Source organism: Ursus arctos, unplaced genomic scaffold (assembly GCF_023065955.2).
Source record: "Ursus arctos isolate Adak ecotype North America unplaced genomic scaffold, UrsArc2.0 scaffold_4, whole genome shotgun sequence".
Lineage (NCBI taxonomy): Eukaryota > Metazoa > Chordata > Mammalia > Carnivora > Ursidae > Ursus > Ursus arctos.
Genome location: NW_026623056.1, coordinates 21996345 through 22022200, shown reverse-complemented (window position 1 = coordinate 22022200; position 25856 = coordinate 21996345). Strand labels below are relative to the sequence as shown.

Here is a 25856-nt window from a genome sequence, read left to right as displayed (position 1 = left end):
ATCCAAAGGGTTTTTTTTCCAGACTCAGGTTTAATCCATTTGGCACAATTATAAGTGATATTTTATTCTTTCGTGAGAAGGAATATGTCTAGCTGTTTCCTTTCTTATGATGGTATCAGTCATTGATGCTTCATGCTTAGATTTATTAATTCATTAGGGACTGCAAAACGATTATATACTTTTATAAAAACACACTTCTCTGCACTATTTCATTACTCAGTGCACATTTCTTATAGGAAAGGCAGAATAAATACCTGATTTTTTTCCCTTTTACCAATTTTCAAGATAACGGATTGATTTCCTATCATCCACTAAATGTGACCAATTATTTTGAGATATCATTATGAACTTATGGATTTAAATTTAATTCATAAGATTCAACCCATTGTGATTAATAACCTCACTGAAGTTCAAATTGTTCCATTATTGGCCAGTAGAAAACTCTTAAAGTTGGCTCCTAAATCATTTCATTAATGACTTAAACCGTTAGATGCTAACATTTTAAACTATGATTATAAATTGCCTATTTCTTCTTTTAAATCTGTCAACCTTGCTTCATGCATTCAGACACACTGCTGTGAGGCACATATACTTGTACTATTTTTACGACTTCCTGATGAATTGACCCTTTTATTATTCTGAAAAGTCCTCTTTATCTCTGGCAATACTCATTGTCTCCACTCTACTTTATGTGTTACTGGTATATCCATTTTAACCTTCTTATTTTTATTCACCATTTATTTTCAATTTTAAATTCTTTCTCCCTTCCACTTTCTGTTCATCTTAAGGCATTATCTATCATGTTCATTTGCTGTTACATTCCTCTTAGGTTTTAGCTTCCTTTCTGAAATGACTTATTTCCTTCTTCCTAACTTTCTCATTTCTGGACTTTTCTAATTCTTATTGATCTATGTTATTTTTTCTCATCTCATTTCTTAATGTCTTTTAGCTCATTTTTTAAATAGTAAGTCACATTATGTTCTTCTAGCATGCTCTCTCTTTTTTGGTAGAAATGTTATTCTGCTTCTTCTTTTTCTTATAAGTTTGAATGGGATTTTACCATGGTTCTTTTTTTTTGGGGGGGGGGTTATTTTATTTATTTATTTAGAGAGAGCACATGTGAGCAGGGGGGAGGGGGAGAAGCAGAGAGAGAGAATTCCAAGCAGATTCTACACTGAGCGTGGAGCTCGATGTGGGGCTCGATCTCAGAACCCTGAGATCATGACCTGAGCCACAATCAAGGGTCAGATGCTTAACTGACTGAGCCACGCAGGTGCCCCCAATGTGGCTCTTTTTGTTGTTCATTTCTTTGTAGAACTTTTTTTTTTTCCTGAGCTTTTGAATTTGGCTGGATTTTCTAACTTCACAGAGATCCTTCTTCCAAACTATGATCTTGAGATTTCCTGAGCCTGCTGCTTCTCTGTTTTTAGCTGGTCCTTCTCTTTCCTTCCTCTATATTGTCCTGAGCCTGTTTACATTTTATTACACTCCCAGCTGCTTGTCCTCAGTGTGGGTGGCAGTTTTTCAGAGTTCTGAGGCACTAGAACAATTTCAGTCCCTTCAGAATTTCTTACTATGGGTCTCTTGGACTCAGCCTCTGTGAGAGAGCAAAGCTCTTCCCAACTTCATCTGCTGTTCTCAAGATTGGCCCACCATACTTTATAGTGAGTACCACTGGTTCCTCGTTTTCAAGTCTGCCAGATACCACATTACTTCCACCTGCCCCCTTCCCTAGACACTGATTCTATATGTAGTTTGTTTCACTCACGTCATTGAAAGTGATTCTTGTGGATAACTCTTCACTGAGTTTGTTCTAAATGTTGTCCAGTACTTTTTAGCTTTGGCATATGTGGGTATTTGAGGAGATGAAAAAAATAAGGTTGCGATCACAGGTGCCACCTTCCAACACTTTCATTTTTGATGAAACACTTTCCAAGTCTCTCCGATGTGGAAGAGACCACAGATAGACTGTGGCCACAAATGAGGATAAACATGAGAACACATACAAATAATAGAATAATTTGACTAATCAAGAAGCTGACATTTACCCTATGAGCTAGCAGCTTCTGTCCTTACTCAGCAGTGAATAGAAGCGTGCAAGCATTTCTCAAATGGTATCTCATATAAAGTTAATAGAAATATGGTAGTTCTAGTTGTCCGGTGAATGTAATTTAGGAAATGGTGAGTTGAGGAAAAGCATTCTCTACCACTTCCTTAAAATGGCACGTGAAATAAATAAATAAGTAAATAACTAAACAAATAAATTTAAAAAATGGCACAAAGCGAAAAAATGGTGAAAGATCTGTATAAAGTTATTAAGGAAGAAATCAAAAATCTGAGGAGAAAAATCTCAGTTTCAACATTAACTTTACCATCAGGGACAGCCATTTTAGAGAGGGTAAGATGCTCTCGAGTTTGCTTACCATGTACCAAGTGATGGTTGGTTTGACAGTGGAAGGAAAGAACCCATCTACATTTGGACACGTGATCTTCTGAACACCATACTCTATATACAGTTTATGCAGCGGGAGTTTCATGGAGGAATTGAAGCAGCTGTCTTTTTGAACCACTTCCAGAGGAAATGCAACTTTGCTGCAGTATGTGGTGTTCCTGAAAAGAGAAATAGGCAATAAATGGGCAATCTCCTTTGCATTTGATTTGATGCAACAATCACATTAAAATGAGCTAAGTGAAATATGCTGCATATTGAGACTTAATTTACGTGTCAGTTCACATAGGAATTAAATGTGTTATGGAGGTATTTCCTCTACCAATTTGACGTCACAAAATAAAAAGAGACAAAATTAACTACTGTTGATACACTAAAATATTTACATTTTAAGATGACTGGGGAATTGCATTTACGTTTGAGTATCCACACAGGTCATGTAGTCTGCCTGGGGCTCTTCTCCTCCCATTAGCCCACCTTTCACATGGAGGCTTCCCATGTCATCCTCCACACACCCCATTTCTAAATTAGGCCTTTTATTCTCTGAGCACCTCAGACATTTCCTTGATTGAATTTATCATAGTTTAAACAAGAGCATGACCATGTGTCTTTTTTTGGTCCTTGCTTGTAGTACAGTGCCTAAACTTCCAGTAGGCACTGAATAAATGTTTCTTAAATGAATGGAATGGATATAAAGCGTGTGTCTACACATAGGAAAACAATAAAGGAAACACAAATAATAAAAACAAAACAAAACTGACTTCTTAGGATGATGGGTAAATGGGTCATTCACTGTCTACCCATTTTTGTGATTTCTATTTAAGGTGCCAAATACATATTAGATACTCATTAACTAATTAATTGAGACTATATGCAATGAAATGGGGGGATGCATTTTCCTCCCAAAGATAGGAAGAGGGGATGTTTAAAGATGACTTATGACAATGGTAATAAGGTGAGAAGGGAGAGTGGCAGCTATAATCACCACCTAAAAATAGCAAAAGGTCTACCAGGTAGAAGTATTCTACAGGTGGAAATTATAGAGGGTAATTTTCAGCTTCATAAGATATATTCTCTGACTTAAAAAAATAATGAACAGTGGCGGGACTAATTTTTCTGGCTTCAAAAATAAAATCTGGATGTTATCCTCAGAGGGGTATTGAAGCAAGAATACAAGTGGTACAGTCTTGGAGGATGAATCTTAATTTATGGCCTTAAGGACATCGGGCCTTTGATTTTACATGGTTCAGTTTAAGGTCATTTTCCACTTAGGAATTGCCTCAGGGCTGCGGGGAGCTTCTGGTGTCCCCACCAGACAAGTTCACTTCTAGATTTTCTTTAGGGACACAGAAGATGAGCAGACAGGTAAACTGAAGAGATGGCCATCTGGAGATTGATAAATCACATTAAAGGAATACTCAGGCCTTAACAGCTATGCTGCTCCTCTAATATAAAAGAAGGTTAGAAAAGTGTGAGGAAGAGCTCTAGACAAGTAGGAAACAGAAACAGAGATAGTGAAACACTAAAATGCAGAGTAGAGAGCAAGGTCATCCAGAAAGCTACTGAGGGTGCCTTCCCAGCTATTTCCTGATGTCCACGGTGGGATGTTAACGGATTAACAATTACTAAAGATGGAAAGGAGCCCCCGGAGCATTGAGGCTGATTTTCTCATTGGGTGGATACAGATGCCAAAGCTCTCAGATACACTCTGATGTGCCGAGAGTCACCTGTGAGTAGCATCAGGGCTGGGATGATGGCCTGGTTTCTGTGTCTTTTCATTCCATACTCTTTCCAGTATAATCTGTCCTAACCTCTCCTACAAACATGTCTTGGGACATAAACAGTGAACAAGGTTCTTTGGAAGCCTACATATCAGTCTAGAGTCCACTCCAATAAAACTAAAGAGTTGGATGAAAACCTCAAAAGGGCCTTCAGAGGTTCGAAGGGACTCTCAAGGCCACAGTGATGAAAATGTTTTCTGTGAGAAAAGAGGTCCTTTTTCACTTAATCGTAACACAGCTTAAATATATCAAAACGTAGTCACATTTCTCCATCAGAGACCAGTTAATATCCATGAAAAGACAAGGGGCATTCAGAAGATGGTGTGGAATTATCTATTGTTATGTTATTCTATGTTGTTGCATTGTTGTATCATTCAGCCCTATTGTTATGTTTGCTGAATGTTATGTTACTAATTACATCCAGTCATTCAGAACGTGACCATATTTGGAGACAAGCCTTGAAAGAGGTAATTAAGGTAAAATGAGTATGGTGGGCTGTAATCCAATATGACCGATGTGCTTATAAGAAGAGGAGATTAGGACAGAGATGACGCAGGGGGGAGACCATGTGAAGACATGGGAAGAAGATGGCCATCCACAAACCAAGGAAAGAGAAATGAGACCAACCCTACTGACACCTTGATTTTGGAATTCTAGACTTCAGAACTGTGAGAACACACGTTTCTGGTATTTAAGCCACCAGTCTGCGGTATTTTGTTTTGGTAACCCTAGCAAACCATTGCACCTATTAAACAGTAGGAAACTGTGTGAAAAACAAAAACAAAAACAAAACCATAATCCATAAGCAAAGTAAGGCCTGGAAGCTAAAAGGGGACCTTGGGGAAAAAATAGCCAAAGACCTAAGCCTTAAAATGATTATTCTTCAGACGAGCTTTAGTTTTTTAAAGCTTTATTTTTCTGAATAAAAATAGTATTAATCTGTGGTAATGGAAGAATAGGTATCTTACAGAGTAAAATGCAAAATCTACATGAATTTTCAAGATTAAACAAAATGGATTTGAAAGAAATTTTGCAGTATCGGTGGGGTACTTTGGATTATATTCTTACATTCCCAGTGACATGGTGTTTATTTGCTTTATAGGGAAATTTTGATCAAAAAGTTTGAAAGGCATTTTTCTAAATACATTTGATACCTCCCAAATATTCTTTCTTCCATAAGGCATCATAAGGCTTTCTTTTGTGTCAGGGACATTGAAAGATGCCAAGAATAACAGAAATGAATGGCTTTTGCTCTCCACCCTGCTCATTGTCTAGGAAATAGATGCTTCCAGGTGGGGCAGAAATGCAGGCAGATTTTAATATCAGGGAAAAGGAACCAATAAACAAGGCTCCACCATTCGATAATCTTGATATATGTCAGAGTTTGAAAAGGAACCCCTCATGGAGAAAGTTCTCGGGAGTACAACCATTGTCTCTGCACACCTCTTAGGCAACCTCTGCTAATCCACCGAGGTGAGTGTAACTCTTTCCAGGTGTAACTCTTCCCCAGCTTCATAGCAGATGCACAAAGCCCAGGAACTAAAGCGAAAAGAGAAAGTCGCCACCAAGAATCAGGCTACCTTAACATGCAGGTGTAGTTGCCTGTGTCATTGAGGAGTGTGGGTCGGAACCACAGCACGTCTTTCTCTTTACTAATGCGGTTGTCAGGGAGGCGGAAGTTAATGGGCTCCTCTAGGTCCCGGTCCTGCCTCGTCCAATACCAGATCAGAGTGAGGCCAGATGAATGGGCTGTGCTGTAGTTGTATTTCAAGAAGTGTTCAAAGAGTGGGCACTTGATGCGAGCTGGCTCATCTTCAAACACTTGGATCTGCCTCATGGTATCTAGTCCCCAGTCATCACAGCGTTCTGGAACGATCGAAAAGAAAGAAAAGGCCAGTGAGTCATCTCATGTTAAAAGCCTGGAGAGAACACACCTTCTCAGGACACCCAATCTTCTCTAGGAACCCCCTTGTCTGGTGATGTTCAGTAGCCTCTCTATAATAATTGCATGGAATAGGAACCTGTGGTAGGCAGAAATGATTTTTCCACCTTCCTCTATCATCTTTTCATTACCTCTTGGATGATTTGATCAGATAACTTGATCCTGTCCTACCCTATAAGATATAGGGTAGAATTTCACCTAAAAAAGAAGTCACGTGCTCTATCACCCTCCGGAGACAGAGGAGATTCTAAGGAGAAAATTGTAACTGAAAAGACAACCCTCCAAGACTCTCAGTTCTTCCCAGGTCTCCTGATTTGGGAGCTAGATGTGCCCAGGCAAAGATATCTACATCATGGACTCAGGAACAAAACTATATGTGTAATAAATAAAATGAGGTTTGTTACTAACGTTTATGGTTGTTTGTTAAGGCAACGTTTTTGTGACAGCAGATAAATGAGAGAACAACTAGATTTGTGGCTACTTTAATTTTGATAAAAGCAAAGTATTTGAAGCTTTATGACTTGCAGAGGGATTTGTAAGCAATAAATCCCTAAGTAAGCAATAGACCTCTGAGAATTTAACAAACTGGCTTTTCCAAGACTCAACAAATTACTATTATTTATAATTGCTATGCTTTTATTTAGAGACATGTTTTAAAATCCAATATACAAAGAAAGAATTGGAAAAATCAAAATGTTGTTCACACCAATACAAGTGCGATAGTAATTTTTTTAATAAAACATCTATCTTACCAGGTTCTTCAAATACATTTTCATTAAAGCTACAAAGTTGCAGAATCAGCTCATTTGGTTTATAGGAAATTACAACCACAGATTTTCAGATACATATGTCAGATTGAATATATGCAACAATTTTCACTCCTTTCTGAAACTCCACTACAACTAAAATAATTTTTCAAGACATAACCTCAAGTAACAGCAAGAACAAGAGAAAAAAAAGCAATGACATCGAAATTGACAAGCTGTACCCAGTTCAGCCCATTTAAATAGATAAAGCCTAAACCAGGAGGGGAAAGCAGGGGAGCACACCAATGTGTAATTCAGAATACTGGGAAGACCCAGAAGGAACTGCCAGCCCCAAGATAAGGAACCACTATTGCCATTCGCCCAATGGCAATCTCTGGGTTCTCTTCCTAGGCATATGTAAGAATCTAGTTTTCTGCCCCTCTGGAGAGGCCATGTGACTCACTTCGGCCAATATGATGTAGTGAGTGTCAGTTGTGTTGATTATTTTAAGGGTTAGAGCATATTTTAACATGCTCCTTTTCTTCTGCCCTGGCAAATATAAACGCAAAGAGACTAAACCTCCTTTAACTTGGGTCCCTTGATGTAGGTGACATACAGCAAAAGAAGAAAACAAAACAAAACAGAAGAGAACCATCAATTAAATAAGTTGATGAAAATAGACTTACCCCACAAAAATATCTTCTAAAATTGTGGAAAAAGAGAAGATTCTAAAAACTACCAGAGAGTAAGAAAGGAGACAAAAATTGATTCTATACAAAAGGTAGAAATTGGAATGGCTGTGGAAATTTCAAAAACAAGACTAGAAACTAGAAGATAATGAAGCAATATAGGTGAAGGGAAATTATTTCCAATCTTGAATCTAAACCCAGGGAAACAATCAACTGCGAAGGTGGCATTTTCAGACACATCAAGACTCAGTAATTTTCCTTCCCATATGCTCTTTATCAGGAGGCTTCTGAGGGATTTGTTGTTACCAAAATGAGAGGGGGGAAAAAGAGCAAATTATGGGATCCAGGAAGAGGGGATCCAATTCAACAGAGAGGGGTAGGGAATCCCCAGAATAACAATGAAGGAGACCCCAGGTTAACAGCTATGCAGCAGGGTTGGGCATGAAGCAGTGTAAGTAGAAGGTAATGGAAATCTCCAAATAAAAAAAAAATAATTGTAACTAATAAATTATTTGATGAAATTAACACTGTGGAAAATTATGCTAAAAGGCAATTGTAAAGTATGAAAACAGTTACCCAAAAGGTGCAAATTAAAGTAAGCATATGAGATGGGTAGTAAGGAGGGCACATATTGCATGGTGCACTGGGTGTTATACACAACTAATGAATCATCGAGCCTTACATCGAAAACCGGGGATGTACTGTATGGTGACTAACATAATATAATAAAAAATCATTATTAAAAAAAAATAATAAAGTAAGCATATGAAGGCAAGGCAATTAATAACTTCCAAAAATAAGGAAGTAAACATAATCATAGTTCATTAATATATAAAGGCATATTAATTAAATGATTATTGATTTAACCAAATATTGTAATATTAGTATATAGAGAGCAATGGGTAAGGAAAGGAGAGGGGATGGCCATTTAAGAGAGAAAAATAATCTCATTTACCATAATTAAAAAGTGAACAAAATAATGCCCCGGGTTGACTAAACGAAAAATAACAATATACACAAATTGATTAGCAAAATATAGATAGGAAATGTCAGAAGAAATAAATAAAATACTTAAAAGTGGTGGCTTCTAAAGAAGAGAGCTAACAGATGTGAGGGAAGTTAAGGCAAAAAGAGTACAATTTTTTTTGTATAAGCCTTTTAATATATTGACCTTAAAAAAAATCTCCATGAATGATTTGCTTTGAACATCATTAAAATAATAATTACGAAAAGAAAAAAAAAGGAAGGTAGGAAGGGAGGGAGAGCATATCCATTATACAACACAAATGGCAAAGCCATTCTCAGTGTTTAACCATCCTAATCGTATTTACTCTGTTCGGAAAAAAGAAAAAAGGCTTAATTTCATTTTTTAACTCCAAAATTTTTATCAATATGCTTTGGCACGACAGTCATTTCACTTTTGAATTATAAGGTGATAGTTTAAAAGAAAAAGAGAACGAGGCAGGCAGTTGGGCAGCTGACGGTGTCTGGAACTTCACCATATTGTTTGTTATCTGAATGACAAAGATGCTGCCACTTTCTGTATTGCATAAAAATATTCTTTAAGCTGTTCCTAAAGGCACCTCTCCCAAGAGCTCTGCACTATTTGTCCAAATCTGGATGATGGTAGAAGCAAGGCGGTTAAATGAAAATGATTCTCTTTCCTGAAACCCCACTCTCTAATACATCTCAATTCAGATTGCCCCAACTTGGGCCAGTAGACAGCAGTCTCACGCCAATGACTCTCTTAACAGGAGCGCTGGCAAACTGGGGAGAAAGAGGAAGCCCTTCCGAGGGTTAATGGTACTTTGATTAAAGGAGACTTCCTGACACCAATATTACAAATTGTCACTTTGTTTGGTCCCTGGAGGTCTTTACAGTCCTGGGAATGATTAATAGTAAGATAGATGATAAGTGACAGGTCAATTTTTCTTTTGTAAAAGTAGGAGAATGCACACTGTGGAAAGGGAGACGAACAGAGAGCTGGTGTGACATCTCAACCACAAGCTAGTGTGACATCTCACCAACTTAGGAAGTACAAAATGGAATTCTGGTGACCACACAGATGTGGCAGAGACTGGCTAAGTGTTCATGAACCCTGGTTTCCCTTGGCCCCTATGGAGACTACACAGATACCCTTCGCAGCTGAATTGGGGCCATTTGATTTGGTTCTGGCCAATGAATGAGGCCAGAAATGGTGTAACTTGAAACTCCCAGCATAATCTCTGACACTTTTTCCTGCCCTCACGTGGAGACCCTGAGGGTCGGAAAAGTTTGAATAGGGTAGCCTCACAAGATGGAAGGAGCCTGGATCCCTGCCTATGCTTGTAGCAGAGCTCCACGGAGATGCCATTGCTCTTTCAAGGGGCTGTGGCTGAGTGAAAAATCAACTTCTATTGTGTTAAATCACTGAGATTTGGGGGGCTTGTTGTCACAGTGACTAGCTTTTCCTATCTTGACTACTAAAAGAAGGCAGAATTTTCCTTTTATACCATAACTCAATAAGTCAAGCACAGACACATTTTTAAATAGCATTTGTTAAAGGCCCTTACATATTAAAAATTCAAATACAGATCAATCACCAAGATTTTGGGCTGATTCCTGACACTTAATATCTTTTCAATCAATTTAAATGCGATTCATCTTAAAGTGGAAAAGAGATCATTACACCTGCTAGGTATCTCCCTTACAGAATGTTCCCTGAGCCAAACGAACATACCCATAAAGTGAATCAGCCTCCTTTACTATAGGGACTGAAAACACACATGCCGGTATTCCTAAATGTTAGCCAAAAAAAAGTATTATTATGGAGGTTTTCTTTGGGGTATTTGCCCATTTGAAATATGTTCTGTGAGTTTTTAAGTTTCCCTTGCCAGCCACCTGACGGTATTTTGTCAGAGCTTTTTAAATTATTCAATGAACAAATAAAAATACAATCTATGGCAGCAGGCTGGAGTGTCATGTAATACCAAATTAATTATATGATTCACTGCAGGCACCAGCAGAAGAAAAGACTGGGGAAAAGGCTGTTGTGCAAATAGATTTGTCTCTAATAACAGCAAAGGGAATTTAGCAAATTATTGGCACAGAGAATTACCTTTTTGTTGAGCATGTCCCTTCTTACCCAGTGGACTCCACAGTGGAAGTCCCCTCTAAATCGGCCCTTAACATGGGGAGCCACAAAGTCATCATTTCCTTCAGCCAAAGGATTTCTTAAGGCTGAGGCTTGGTGGCACAGAGGACTAATGGAATGTGCAAAGCCTCCCAAAGCCAAGTCACTGGAAAATCCAACCCACGCTCCTGACAGCAATTAGCATTTATATAGCAGGGTATACATTTTAACTAATTAATCTCACAACACCCTCTTGGGCTTTCATGCCCATTCCCACATTACATGCCAGGAAACGGAGACAGAGAGATTAATTGACTTACTTTTGCCTGAGTGGTAGCACAAATAAAAGCTGCCTGAACGTAGATCTCGGATGCTTGTCCCAAATCTGTGCTCACACATTCAAAGCAAGATATTTCCCACAGGAAAGCTAGTCATATATTTGTATTTATTAAATATTCATTCAGAACCTGCTGGGAGCAAGGCACTGTGCTGGGTGCTGGGGTAGAGAGATGTGTAGACTTAAAAACCCAGGAAGCTTAGATATAGGAAAGAAAGAGGAAAAGATTTTAATATTGGAAGACCTACGGTGGAATTACATTCCATATGTAATTATTTGCCCTTATTTGGCGTATCGCCTTGGACAAAATGCTTCCCCTCTCAGACTCAGTTTCTGCATGTGTCCCATGCCCGCCTTATGGTGTTGAAAGAGGACTAAAGCGCCTGGTAGAATGAAGGGAGGAGCTCAGTACGTATTAGGCTAAGTTCGCATAAAAAATCTGAATAGGTCCTTACCCAATCTTGGAAAAAAGAAAGACTAAATGAAAATACCTGGTGGAATGAACCAACTATTATAACAGGCTTCTAAATAGGAGAACAGCTATTATATGATTATATTATATTACGTTAGGCCGGGGGTGGCAATGGTAGTTCTGAGATTAGATTGTGATCAGAAACGGTCCCTTTTTGCATCCTCAACCGGAACTCAGTGTGCTTAAAAAACTGTCCCGTCGGTACATTCTAGGAATCTTATCTAGGCCTGAGGGCAGAGACTAAGTATAATGGAAAGGCTGGTTTCACAATCCATTCTCATAGTTTTGCTAAATTTTCTTTTTCTAGTGGTATGCGTGGCTTCTCGGGAAATCTGAGCCTGGGACTGTGATCCGGGGAGAATCCAAGGTGTGATCGATGTAGCAGGAGTGGCATGATGACAAAGAGTCAGTCAACGAGTTAAGTGTGGGTGAGTTTCCAAGGCAAGACCTAGGGGTGCCAGACACTGAAACACTAGCAGGAGCCCTGACAGAAGAGGCGTGTGGCACAGAGCGCAGAGCATTACTATGGAGGGTAACAGACACGATTCAAAAGCAGGCTTTGACACCTTCTGGCTTTCTTAATTCATTTAAAAACTACATACTGATCCTGTGGCATCCTGTCCTGGGGCAAATGCTAAAGCAGGTGCTCAGGATGCACTGGGGACAAAACAAAGGGAGCACGGAGCTCACCTTCTAACACAGGGAGGCTGACAATAAACAGTTAGCACACTACATAAGAAATGTACAGAGCATGCTGGAAGGTAAGTCAATGGAACAAAGAAACACATAAAATCTGGTAAGAGGGATCGGGAATGAGGGAGGGGGAAAAGGGAAGAAGGAGGAGCGTGCAACCTTAAAGAGGGTAGTCATGGTAAGTCCCTCAGCCATTATGAACCTCGGCTTCCCAAACCAGAAACTCAAGCTCAGACTTGAATTTACTTGAATGTACTCTACTCTGTAGAGTAGTTATGAAAACTGAATGAGCCTAAGACATAAAGTACTACACATGGCCACTGCGAAGTTCTATAGTCATATTACCTACAATTAGCCTGTGGACTGCCATTTTCTATGGAAAACACTTTCCTCACTCCAGTCTATGAAAGAGACTGCCAGACATGTCCCATTTACCATGTCCGCATACTCCCCTTCTTCGAAAGTATGGGAATTTTCATCTGGGCACATAGCTATTCAGAATCAAGGTTACATTTCCCAAGCTTTCCTCTCATGGAGAAGTGCTCGGGTGACAAAGTTCTGACCAATGGAATATGTTTGAAATTTCATGTGGTAGATTCTAAACACCATTCTTGAGAGGTGCTGGCATCTCCCTATGTTTCCTGTGCTCCTGCTACCATCCCATTTCTCCCATCCTGCTGCTTGGAACATGGATGCTACATCATGGACCATGAGAATGAAGGCCACACCCAAAAAATGGTGGAATGGGAAAGTGAAAGGAGTAACATAAGGCGCTGCCTTACCAGTCCTGAGCTTTCTAGCTCTAGAGTTTACATGACAAATAAACTTCTGTATATCCTTGCTACTCCAAGTGTGGCCCACAACCCCAACCAGCATCATCCGCGTCTTGAGAGACTGTCAGAACTGCAGATCTTCTGCCCCACCCAGACTAACTGAATCAGAATCTGCAGTTTAACAAGATCCTCAGATTATTCCTAAACCCATTAACACTGGCCGTGTATTAGCTGAAACCACTTTTATTTTGTGTCTCCTTCTTCACAGCTAGTCATCATACTAAAGGATAATAATGTCTTATTTCATCTGCTCAAGTCGGCAGGTGGTTGCACAATTTGTGAGATTATCTCTACCCTCTAAGTCTGTCTCTTTGATCAATTACATTTAAAACATATATATACTTTTTTTGTCCCTCAATGGAAAAAATCCTTAAAAATTCCAGGATATTTTTCTAGCAATGTTTTATAGTAAACAACCAGTTTTCAAAAAACCCCAAAAAACAAAAAACTACAAACTACATTTCCTAGAGTAAGATGTAAGTAGAAAAAATACCATTAAAATTGATATTTTTTATTCAGGGGAGAGCCACTCAAGTAAAGGTCTAGAATATGTTTCTCAAGTTCTGTGGTTATCGACTAAACTATCAAAAGAAGAGAGAGAAGTTAGGGGTGGGGGCGGAAGAAACGGAGCGCCTGTGAGCATCCATCAGACGTCCTCATGTCGCTTGTGCTGTTCAACACCACTGTGCTAATAACTCGGCAGATGGTTTTCCTGGACCAGATAATTAGACATACCTTACTCCCACCAAAAAAAGGGAGTTTTCTTGATTGAGTAATTTGAAGAAAATAAGAAATAGCCCTGAGCAGATGATAAGATTTGCCAGATAAGGAAAGAACGCCAAATTCAGAAAGCTGGTTGACAGGGGCCGGGGTGGGGGATCCACGGGCGACTGCTTCAATTTTGCTGGTGTCATTAGAGTTTGTTCCTAGAACAAGTTTTATTCCCGACTGTGTGCCATTCATCTTTACACTGACCTAAAGACTGCGATTTTATACCAGTTAGAAGGGGTGAGTCTGGAAGCACCTGGGTGGCTCAGTTGTTTGAGCGTCTGCTTTTGGCTCAGGTCATGATCTCAGAGTCCTGGGATCGAGTCCTGCATCGGGCTCCTTGCTCAGTGGGGAGCCTGCTTCTCTCTCTCCCTCTGCCTGCCACTGCCCCCTGCTCTTGCTCTCTCTCTCACGCTTTCTCTCAAATACATAAATAAAATCTTAAAAAAGAAAAAAAGGTGAGTCTGGCCAGTTTTAAAAAAAAATGTGGAGAAAATAATTACCAGGCAAATGTGAAAACAAAGAAAATAATAAAAAGGAAGAGGTAAAAAAGGAAAATGAACCCTCACAGATGAAAACAACCAAATCTATGAAGTTTAAATTCAGAATATATACCATTGTAGGTGATACTTAAAGGTACAAAATCAAATTATCTAAAGGATGTCTGAGGGTTGGGGTATTTCAGAACCGAATTATCATTTCAGGACCAGTACACCAGGAGCTCTGAACAGTTTGATTTTCAGTTGATCTCTCAGGTGGCATTCATGAACATAAGTGTCATGTCCTGCAAAGTTTCCCTCACGGCAGAGGATGTGAGGAAAAACCCTGAGGTCTCCAGAGAGTTTTCCAGGCCCTAGGTCTAGAGGAGCTGCGGAAGGTCTGCAGGCTTTTTCTAGTCTCCATGAAGTCAGTCCACAACGGGTTTTCGGAGCTCCAACAAAAGGACCCCTTAATGATCATGTGTTCATGTCCAAGGAGGGTCCAGCAGCCCCCCTTCCTGCTGTTGTACACGATGAGGAAGAACATGGAATAGCATCATCCAATAGCCACCTACAAACGGCTCTGTTTCTCTCATCAAAGTTGCAGCAGGGGTTAGCAGGCTAAAGAATGGATTCTGGGTGTGCTGTCTCTGTACCATGGTGCCACTATGTTCTTAAAAAAAAAATCACTGTAATGAGCATCCTGATGCAGCTGAAGGGAATGATTTTCTTTGCAGGGCTGTTGTGACAATAAATAAACTGGCTAATGTCAAGTGTGGCACAGTACACGGGGAAACTCGAAGCAGTCATTGGCTGGTTTTTATGACCCGCCCCCCCCCCCCAAGTAATCTTTTCTAATCCATGATTAAGATGTAAAGATCCAATTACTATTCTCATGTAATAATCAAGCAGCCTTTTGCTCTCTATTTTCATTATTACATAATATTTATTCAGGGTCCTATGAGTGCTGGCGGCTGTAAACAAAATGTAGGGAAAAACATGCTCTCTGCCTTCGGATTTCCACTCAAGAAACAGATCGTCAGCATTGGAAGTAAAGGTATTTCACACTTTATCATAGAATCCCAGAACACACGGGTCTTAGATCGGGTCGTAGCCCCCAGTGGCAGTAGAATAGGTGTAATACCCCATACCACAGAGGAGTGAAGGAAGCTAAGAGAATAAAACAGGTCTGAGACATGGGCCAACCATCTAGGATAGAGATGAGGAGGAACCAAACCAAGTCTCTTATATCCCGAAATGACTTCCCTGATGGCGTACACAGTAGCTAGTCTCTGGCGTCTGACAAACTCAATTTAAGCCCTTGTCCTGTCACTTCCTAGCCACGTGAGTACATGCAAGTAAATTAAAGTTCCCATGTGTCAAAGAAGCCTGATTTGAAGATTAAATGAGACAGTGCTTTTAAAGTATTTAGCAAGAGCTCTTCAGTGGTCCTTACTGTTGTTAATATTACATTCCTCTCTTAATTCCAAACTGAGTATGGCCAATTTCAAACTGAAAGTGGCCCAATAAATATTGTTAACATTTAGCCTATGGGGGCTTACCTCTAACAAAGTGTTTGAGGGCATTTGACTACGAGGCAATTTTAAAAACATTTAGAACAACTCTTTCATTTTACAAATGGGGCAACTAAGCCCAGAGAGCTAACTTGATAAATGACGTTGAGCTCACGCGTGGCAAGCACAGAATCACTTCTTTTTGATCCAAATGTCAAGTCCTTTCTATTACATCATCTGGGTAAAATATATATTCCAAATACATATCTGCAGAAACTTTCCCAGTTGGTATCAGGAATGTAAATAGTACAATATTATATTCCTCTTCGAAACAGAGGATGAAATGGGAAAAACGAAAACAAAACCCCAAACCTCAGGATATTGGAACAAATAACATTAATAGTGGGCCATAGAAGATAACTTTGCATGCATTCTGTATGATTCTGTATGATTAAGCCACACGATTACTCTCTTCCTTCCTCTCATTCTACAGGTGAAGACACTAATATGTGGATCTTGTCTTTAAGGCTGAGAGCAAAGTAGGTGTAGTGTGGACCATATTGTGGCACCTGGAAAGAAGGATCTTGTTTCCTCGTATGTAATAGTGCAGGAAGCAAAACCCAAAGCCAATAAAAGTACCTAACACATAGGATTGTTGACAGGGGTAAAAAAGATCATAAACAAAAATACCACATGCTCGGGTACACCGTATGAACTTAATAAATTTTAGCTACAACTATTATGTTGATTTTTGCCAATAAGGGAATTAAGACCTAGAGAGATCGCAGGGGAAATGAATTATTGTGTGTATTTGTCTGTGAGTTTTTATTGCATTTTGCCAGAGCCAGGGACAGAAAACACAAAATTAAGATTTGAGTCCTAAAATGTAGAAGGCAGGCAAAACATGGACTGACTTCGTAATTAGCGAAGATAGCTCAAGCAATCACTTTTCCACTCAACGGCGTGATGGAAATGTAAAGACTCAACGGGTCTTTGTGCCCTCCATCCCCATGTCTGACTTCTCAACTGGAGGTTCAGGGAGGCTTGCTCAGTGAAAACACATCAGGGATGCATTCAATTAGGAGCTATACGAGTCCTCCGCCTCAAGACTTGCAGCCATGTTCTACAGACAACTACAAAGCCAAAGGAAGGAGCATCTTGTGAGCCTTGCCAGCAACCTCCCCAGAAATTCTCAGTAAATTGCTTGGTGTAAAAGGGCGTTTGAGATCTTCATCACCTGCCAGGAAGAGACACAGGCCACAATCCTGCCACTGCATTTAAGAGAGGCATCACCTGTGAAATGCCAGTGCAGTCTCATTCAATTTTAATAATGTGTCAAGCATGTAGATTTTTCTAGAAGGCTGGTAGTGACAAGCAGAAGACAAAAGAATTTGAGAGAAAATCAGGGGAAGCAAACATCAGAAGCTGAGAGCATAAGCAATGGGGTTTGAGGAGACGTCTGGCTGTGAATGATGAGGGAGTTTTTGGAAGAATTCACAAGGGAGGAGTTCTGAGTGGCTGGGTTTTCAGGGGCCCCACAGCTTAAGAACAGTGTCAGCTCCCAAGGGGAGGAACAGATCTTGGGAAGACAAATGCCAAGATACCATCATGGTCCACATTTCTAAATATTTAAGTCACCTATAATCCCCTTTTCATCTTAGAAAACTGCTACATGTTGGAACTGGAAGGAGGCCTTCTGAATCACCCAGCAACATGATACATTATACAGATTAGTCTCTGAGCCCAGAGGGGTGACAGAGTGCCTGAGGGAAAGACTGGTTAGTAGCAGAGGCAGAATGAAACCTTCCAGATTCCTAGTTATTTGCCCTGTATCACATGTAACTTTTGCCTGTAAAACCAACTATGAAAGAGTTTCACTACACTGACATCAGTCAGTCTTTGCTTTTATTTTTCCCCAGTGTGTCAGAGGTTGAATTTTTTTTTACCTATATTTACATTCTGTTTGTTTGTTTTTAAGTATAGTTGATACACAATGTTACATTAGTTTCAGGTGTACAACAGTGATTCAATCATTACGCTCTGCTCACCACAAGTGTAACCACCATCTGTCCCCCATCCAATGCTATGATAATACACTCAGCTTCTTCTTTTTTTTTTTTTTAAGATTTTATTTATTTTGTTTGGCAGAGAGAGAGAGAGAGAGGGAGAGAGCTCACGCAAGCAGGGGGAGCAGCAGGCAGAGGGAGAAGCAGGCTCCCCACTGAGCAGAGAGATGGATGTGGGGCTCGATCCCAGGATCCTGGAATCATGACCTGAGCCAAAAGTAAACACTTAACCAACTGAGCCACCCAGGCGCCCCTACATTCAGCTTCTTGACTCACTACAGTCTTACAGTTGAGGACATTTGCCTCTACTGTGTGTAGTGCTGAAGAGAAAGGGGAAACTACAGATCAACTTTTCTGAACTCCAGAGCTCTTACAACTTAGGAGGCAAAACAGGAGGAGGAAATTTTCATACATGAAGTAAAAGCAGTTTCACTCTAAGAAAATAAAAATGTAGAGTGTCTTCTATACTATCCTTCCAATTGTGAGCCCTCTTTCTCATGGCACACATGTTCCCTCTCCATACACACTCGCCAGGGGCTATTCACCAATGGTCTTCCATTGAAAAAAAGCAAAATAATTACTATAAAGTAGAAAAATGACAATAAGAGAAATTGGTGCAAGATCAGGAAAAGGGTCTGCTGTCATTGACACGAGGGCTGTTAGGAGCTTCATGGTACAAGTGAAGCTGTCTAGGTCTCCGTCTCTGGGGGAATGTGTCTATCCAGGTATAAATCCTCAGGCAAAACTGTTCAGTCCGGAATGCTCAGCCCTGGTATATTCAGCCTCCCAATGCTATAGTTCCCTGCCTCGTGGAGGGACCAATAATGAAGGTCATTGATTAGAAACACAGCTTGTTGCTTCCATACTCCTAGAGGCAGGAAAATGTTCCAAACTAATCATTTAAGAATCACTGCCTTCTTACCCCCACCATATCCCATCCAAGATTATAAATCCATAACTGTTAACAGGATCCATAATAATTTATATTTTACCTGGCAGTTTCAGACACATAATGTTCTTTGATCACAGAAGGAGCCATTGTTGCCCCATTTTGGAGTTTGGAAAGAGAGGCTCAGGAATGATCTGGGAAAGTTATGGTGCTAGTGGGCTGTAGAGCTTTCTGAATCCAGAACCGGTAACCTTCCCAGAGCCAGTCCTTTCTCCATTAACCCTCTCAGGCTCTCTGGTATCATTCTCAGTCCTTTGGTTTCCAGTTTAGAGACTTTATATATAATCTCTTCCCTCAATTCTTCCCACTCACATTGATTCTTTGTGTTAACAAACATCTCAAACCATGTTCTTTCCTTCTGTCTTATACCAAACTAGCTACTGAGTCTTTCTTCGAATAGAGGGATGCAATTTCAGACAGATATCTTTAAAATTCCTTGACACTAAATACAGTTCCTGGGGTACACTTTGAGAATAGGGTCAGGAGACCTGATTTCTTGTCCTAATCCTGTCACTGTGACCACCATTATTATTATTTTAAGTACCACCACCACCACCTAATAGTGAATGCTTCCCATATGTCGGGTATTAAGTGATGTACTTTTATGATCTCTTTCAATTCCCATAACCACTCTTTCAGATAGTTTAATCATTGCCCCCATTTAATAAGTGAGGAGCATGCGTCTTAGGTAAGGGAAAGAATATCCACACAATTGCACAGAGTTAAATTAATTAAACAAGGAGGCCATTAGACTGAGGTGATTCTAATGCTTTAGCAGCCTACCTAAGCAAACCAAAGCCTAAGACTGTAATGCCTCAAGGTCAACAAATCAAAACGCCAGGAAACTGAACACAAACAGCCAACCAGACTTTAAGCTGTAGTCAAACAATTTTCTTACACTGCTTCTGACTCTTCTCTATACAAGTCTTGCCCCCAGGGGTACCTGGGGGGGCTCAGTCAGTTAAGTGCCTGCCTTGGGCTCAAGTCATGATCTCAGGGTCCTAGGATCGAGCCCTGCATCAGGCACTCTGCTCAGCAGGGAGCCTGCTTCTCCCTCTCCCTTTGCCCCCCAACTTGTGCTTGTTCTGTCTCTCTACTGCTCTCTGTCAAATAAATAAATAAAATCTTAAAAAAAAAAAAAAAAGTCTTGCCCCTAGCTCCCATTGGTGGAGTGCTTCCAAGCACTTCCAGTTTGGTGCTTCCTACTTCGAACTGATATTTGCTCAAATAAACTCTTAAAATTTTTAATATGCCTCAGTTTATCTCTTAACCATAGGAAGTATGGGAGAGAGGATTCTAACACCGATCTGCGTCATTCCCGAGTCTAAAATTGAACCCTGGCTGTGGCCGAGTAATTTCCTTTTCTTGCATTCAGCTTTTTCATGAGTGATATGTAAGAAGGTAAAACCAGATGATCTCTAACCGTTTCCATCTCTAGAGTATGATGGGTGTAGAATCAATGTGAACTTCAAGAGTGTTTCCTAGCCTGAATCTTAAAATTGTAAAATCTAGCCAGTTTTTCAGGGAAAAGCGTGGGGTTGGGGTGGGTGGCCAGGCACTAGTTAATAAAAAGTAGAACAAACCAGGTCTCTTTAATGAGAAGCAGAAAATCCTCGATTAGCAGTTCCCAGCATCAGAAGGCACACGTCACAGCCAAGAGGCCATGGGGCAGATCATATCTGTCTGAATTAAAGTGTCATTATCTAGTCATGTTTCCAATGGAGACTCCGAAGCTATCTTCAATGCTCAACTTTCTCTCACAACACCCACTTTTAAAAAGCAGAGAAGTCAGAAATGTCAGCTTGTCCTCGAAGGCAGCTCCCTCTGGCATTAGCTGCCTCTGTCTTATTAAGTATAGTCAGGCATGACTCAGCTCTTCCATCAACTGTCTGCGAAGGAGAACATTTCACGCTGGTAGAAAATCACCTTAAGCAGAAATATGGAAGGCATTTAAGGTACACAATTAGAGCTGCATTGCTTATTACTCAAAATCAAATCATCCTTTTCATATCCTAGACGGGAGAGCATAATCACAGCCAATAGGGAAACAAAACTGCATTCGATTAGAGCACATAAGATCGCCCTGTCACCTCCAGTTACAACTATCAGCCACTCAGGCACCTCTTCTGTCTGGGTCACAAAGAAAGGTGAACTGTGGGTTATGGCATGTCCTTCAATCAATAAGCCCTCAGTGAGAACCTACTACATGCAAGAGCTTATACTGCAGTTTCCGCTGGGGACCTAAAGACACAGGAAGGCATGGTCTCTCATCTCAGAGATCTCACTATCTGGGGAGGGTGCACAGACAATCACAATGCAAAGAAAATGAAGTAAATGCTATAAAGAAAAAGATGTAGCATGTCATAAGAAGGCAGAAGGAGTTCTTATTTCTGACTATGAGAGGTGGGAAGTTCAATGAAACCTTCATAGAAAAAATGACATCTGACTTAAGCCTGAAAAATGAATAGAATATGTGCTGACAAGTGCAATGGGAGGAGTCCAAGCTGATGGAACATCATAAGCAAAGCAAAGAGGGCGCAGGAGCTGTGAGGGGCAGGTCAGTCAGCTGGGCCTGGGTTACAGGGTGTGCGGCATTGGAGCAGAGCCTGCGAATGAGAGACTAGGATTATACTGGGGAAGGAGTTCCTACTTTATCTTGGTAGCAACTGGGAGTCACTGGTCGTCCTGGAAGAATGAAGTGACACATATTAATTACAACTATGGCAGGGATATTTCCATTGGAAAATATATTTGTGCCCTGAGGTTGTCTGATGGGTCAGACATGTGTGCAATTCCACATCAGTCAAGAATAGAATTTCTCTATCTACTTGTTATCTCCGCCTTTCCTTGTACAAATCACAAATGAAGACAAAAGAGACCATTAAAAAACCTGGGCAGGAGGGAGTGGGAAGGCAGTGAAGCTAATCGCTTCCAAGGTGGTCCTTTAGCTCTGCAGTTGCTGGAGTGGAGGACTGTTATTTATCAAGGTGAGAAAGGCATTGCTGTGCCCTCTCCATCTCCCAACCCCCATCACCACCACTGATAACACATGGGGCTAGGAGGGGGCAGCTACTTTATTAGAGTTCCTAAAATTTAATTATCCAGAACCTTTGTTTCTCTCTTGAGCCTGTCCTCAAAGTATCTTAATAGTCAGAAATGAATGAATGAATGAATGAATGGCAGTGCTCTGTAGTGAGGCACACTATCTACACATCCCTTATGGCACGTGGAACACCATTCCATGGTTATAGATGTTTCGATGCCTAGATTCTCCTTCCAACAACCGAAGGGCTCCTTGTTAACAAGACAATTCTCCATTTCATCATCATAGCCCCAATGTGCCTGAAAAGGCCAAAAAGCTCTGTAAACATTCTAAGCAGAGAAGAGAATCGTGGTAGATCCGATGATGGGATTGGAAACTGGTTTTTTAAGTTACTTGAAAAATTAAAGGTTAGCAAAGATAAGCCACAGAGAAGAAGAAAATATTTTGTAATTACATATCTGATAAGGGACTTATATCCAGGTTAAATAAAGAACTCTCAAAATTCAATAAGAAAACAATTTAAAAAGGGACAAAAGATTTCAATAGATATTTTATCAAGGAAGGATATACAGATAGCAAGTAAGCCTATAAAAACATACCCCAAATCATTAGTCATCGGTTGCAAATAAAAATCAAACAAAATACTACTTCATACTTACTAGAATGGCTACTATTTTAAAAACGGAAAACGCCAAGTTTTGGTGAGGACATGTAGCAGCTGAAACTTTCACTCATTGCTGATGGGCAATGAAGGCACAATGAAGTAAAGTCACTTTGAAAACCAGCTTAACATTTAACATGCACTTATAGTACGACCTACCAATATTAGCTCTAGATATTTACCCAAGAGAAATGAAAACTCATGTCCAGACAAAAGCCCATACACAGATGTTTATAGCAGACTTAATCATAATTGTCAAAACCTTGAAGCAGCCAAATGAACTTCAGCTAGTGAATGAATAAACAAACTGTGGAATTTCGGAATACTACTTAGTGACCAGAAATGAACTTCTGATAAACTTGATAATACGAACTCATCTCAAAAACATTATGCTAAGTAGAAAAAAAAAGTCTAGTACCATACAATTCCATTTAAATGACATTCTGGGATCAGCTGGGTGGCTCAGTCCGTTAAGCATCTGCCTTTGACTCAGGTCATGATCTCAGGGCCTGGAGTTGAGCCCGGCATTGGGCTCCTTGATTAAAGGGGAGTCTGCTTCTCCAACTCTCCCTCTCCCTCTGCCCCTTCCACTCCCCCCACTCATGTGCGCACACTTTCTCTCTCTAATAAACAAATAAAATCTTAAAAAAATAAAATAAATGACATTCTGGATAAAGCATAATTACAGGAACATAAAACAGATTAGTGATTGCTAGGGCTTGAGGTCAGGGAAGTTTGACTGTATGGTAAAAGCATGAGAGAAATTTGGGGCATAGCGGAAATTTCTATCTTAAGTACAGCATCTTTTATGCTGCTATATGCATTTGCCCAAATTCAGAGACTCCATACACCAAAAACTGAATTACTGTATGTAAATAAAAGAGTAAATTTTAAAAAATAAATTCTAAAAAGTCAAGAGTTGTGTAGAATAAAAATGGATCTAAATAATTCAAGCCTCTTGATTAGAGATTTGGCTTTACTTGCAAGGACTGGTGGGAGGCAAGCATTTGCTTATGGACTCATTCTACACTGCCTTTTCCCAACCCTTTCCAAGAAGTTAAATCACACAGACCCTCCAAGACCCACTTGGTCACTACCCCTCTAGATATGGCTGACTCTCTCTAGTGACTCTAACTACTTCCTACCTTGTATAGTTGTTATCTGGAGTTACAGCCGATCTCCTGCTAGATTGTGAGCTCAAAGACAGGGCTTGGATCCTGACTACCCAACACAGTGTCCAGCACTCACAGTTTGGTGGCTAGTTCTTTCAAATTGGGTGCAATGAGGAATATCACTGTAAAAGCAGAGATCAATAACTGCATAGAGATTAAAGTCTACACTTCCTCAGAACTTCCTGATATACACCTTATGATCTCTCATACAAATAATCTCATAGCTGATGTAAAGACTAAAATTTTAGCCAATTATTACATCTATTCATTCATTCACTGAGTATTTACTGAGCACCTAGTAAGTGCAAAGCCTTCGTCCAGGCACTAAAGATACAGAGGTGAATAAAATTGTGCCTGTCCCCATGGAGCTTTCGTTTCAGGGAAGATGACAAAAATTAAGTAACTAATTAACTAAGTAATTAAGTAAATAATTACACAGTAACTTAGATGCTATCATAACAGGTACAATGAAAAAGAAGTACAGGGTAATATGAAATATACAACAGGGATATAGATAGATAGATAGATAGATAGATAGATAGATAGATAGATGATAGATAGATAGATAGATAGATATTTGAAGAACTGACTTTTGCACTGAGTGCTGTAGAATGTGAGAGACAAAGTTGAGGGGAGAGTGTGATAGCCTTAGAGTAGAAAGGGAATGCTCTATGTGAATGTCTGAAAGTATTTCAGAAAGCTTCATTGCCAGGATCAAGAAAATGGAACACAAGGAGGTTGAATCAATAGGTACAGACCCAAACATATAGAGCTACAGGCCACCATAAGGAATGGAAATTTTATTCTCAGAATAATGAGAAACACTTCCAAGATTTCCATCAGAGGAGACAGATTATTCAATTTAACATTTTAAATAGATCACACTGGCTGCCGTGAGAAGAATGAGTTATACGGAGCAAGAGTAGAGGATGAACAGCCAGTTATGAAGCTACTGCAGAAAAGCCAAGGCTTGGACTAGGATGATAGTTAGAGAGAAGTGGACAAAGCCACAGGAAAGAAGACCTAAGACAGATTGATGAGAAGTGCAAAAAAAAAAAAAAAAAAAAGAAAGAAAGAAAGAAAGAAAGAAAGAAAGAAAGAAAGAAAGAAAAAAGCAACTTGGTTCATAAGCTCTTGAACCTCAAATTCACAATATCAATTATGGAATCCTAGAAGGTTAGGCTCAGAAGGAGCTAGACAATTTTACAGATGAGGAAACACAGATTCAGAAAGGTTAACTTATCCAAGGTCACCCAGCAAAGTAGCAACAGAGCTAAACCACAATATCAAGTTATATTATGTCCCTTGTGTTATTTCTTATTTACACTTTTTAAAGTTCAAATTCAACCTCTGCTTTATTCTGAAGAGAAACCAGAGTATATTATTCTTCATTTTTAAAAGCAAGCACAGTGATGGTGCCATCCACAGGTCATGGTCAATAACAGAGACCCTAAGACATTTAGACTAAGACACAGGGGATTGTAAATAGCATAAAGATAGGAACAGGACCTACTTTGTTCACCATTGTATCCTAATGCTTAGCAAATGCCTGGCTCATCAAAGTATCTCAATAAATCCCTGCTCAATAAATGAATACATTTTCTTTTGCAATTATATTGAAAAATACAATACAATCTAGAAAAACAATACAAATCTCAACTGATCTAGAGTCATCAAAGCCAAAATAAGTGGCAGAGAATCATGGGACCACAGACTAATTTTCAAGCAATTGGTTTTGAAGGATATGCTACTACTTGCCTTTGCATTCTTAGAAGATTGATAAGTAAATAACATCTGGAGAAAATGAAAACCCTTCTGGGCAAGGGTTTAATTGCATTTGGAAATGCATATTCTTGTGGGCAAACACCCACCTTTGAATGTAAAAATCTCAGTCCTAATCTCTTAATACAGAGAAGCAATTGGTGCTTACCCATATGCCAAGCGTTGTCAGTTTTAAAGCTCATCAACTGACTTTCTGCTTACTTACTTACTTTTGCTGATTACAAAAAAAGCTTTGAAATATGTTATCTCACTGTATCTCCATAATAACTTTGTGATATTATCATATTCATTTTATAGATAAGGACAGAGAATTACATGAAGCCAAGATTTTACTTGAGTCCAGAATTTTTTTTTTCTCTGCATCATAT

At 39.7% G+C, this 25856-nt stretch overlaps 1 protein-coding gene across 3 annotated transcripts in view; it reads right to left on the bottom strand.

The window, feature by feature from the left end:
- The window catches only part of IL1RAP (interleukin 1 receptor accessory protein), a 120635-nt gene that overhangs the window by 33141 nt on the left and 61638 nt on the right, over positions 1–25856 (bottom strand). For all 3 annotated transcript variants that reach the window (XM_057306557.1, XM_026496487.4, XM_044383303.3), the window contains exons 3-4: positions 5811–6096; positions 2424–2610 (exon numbers count right to left, since the gene is read on the bottom strand). In XM_057306557.1, coding sequence (XP_057162540.1) covers positions 2424–2610; positions 5811–6096 — 473 coding nt within the window. The remainder of the gene's footprint in view (positions 1–2423; positions 2611–5810; positions 6097–25856) is intronic.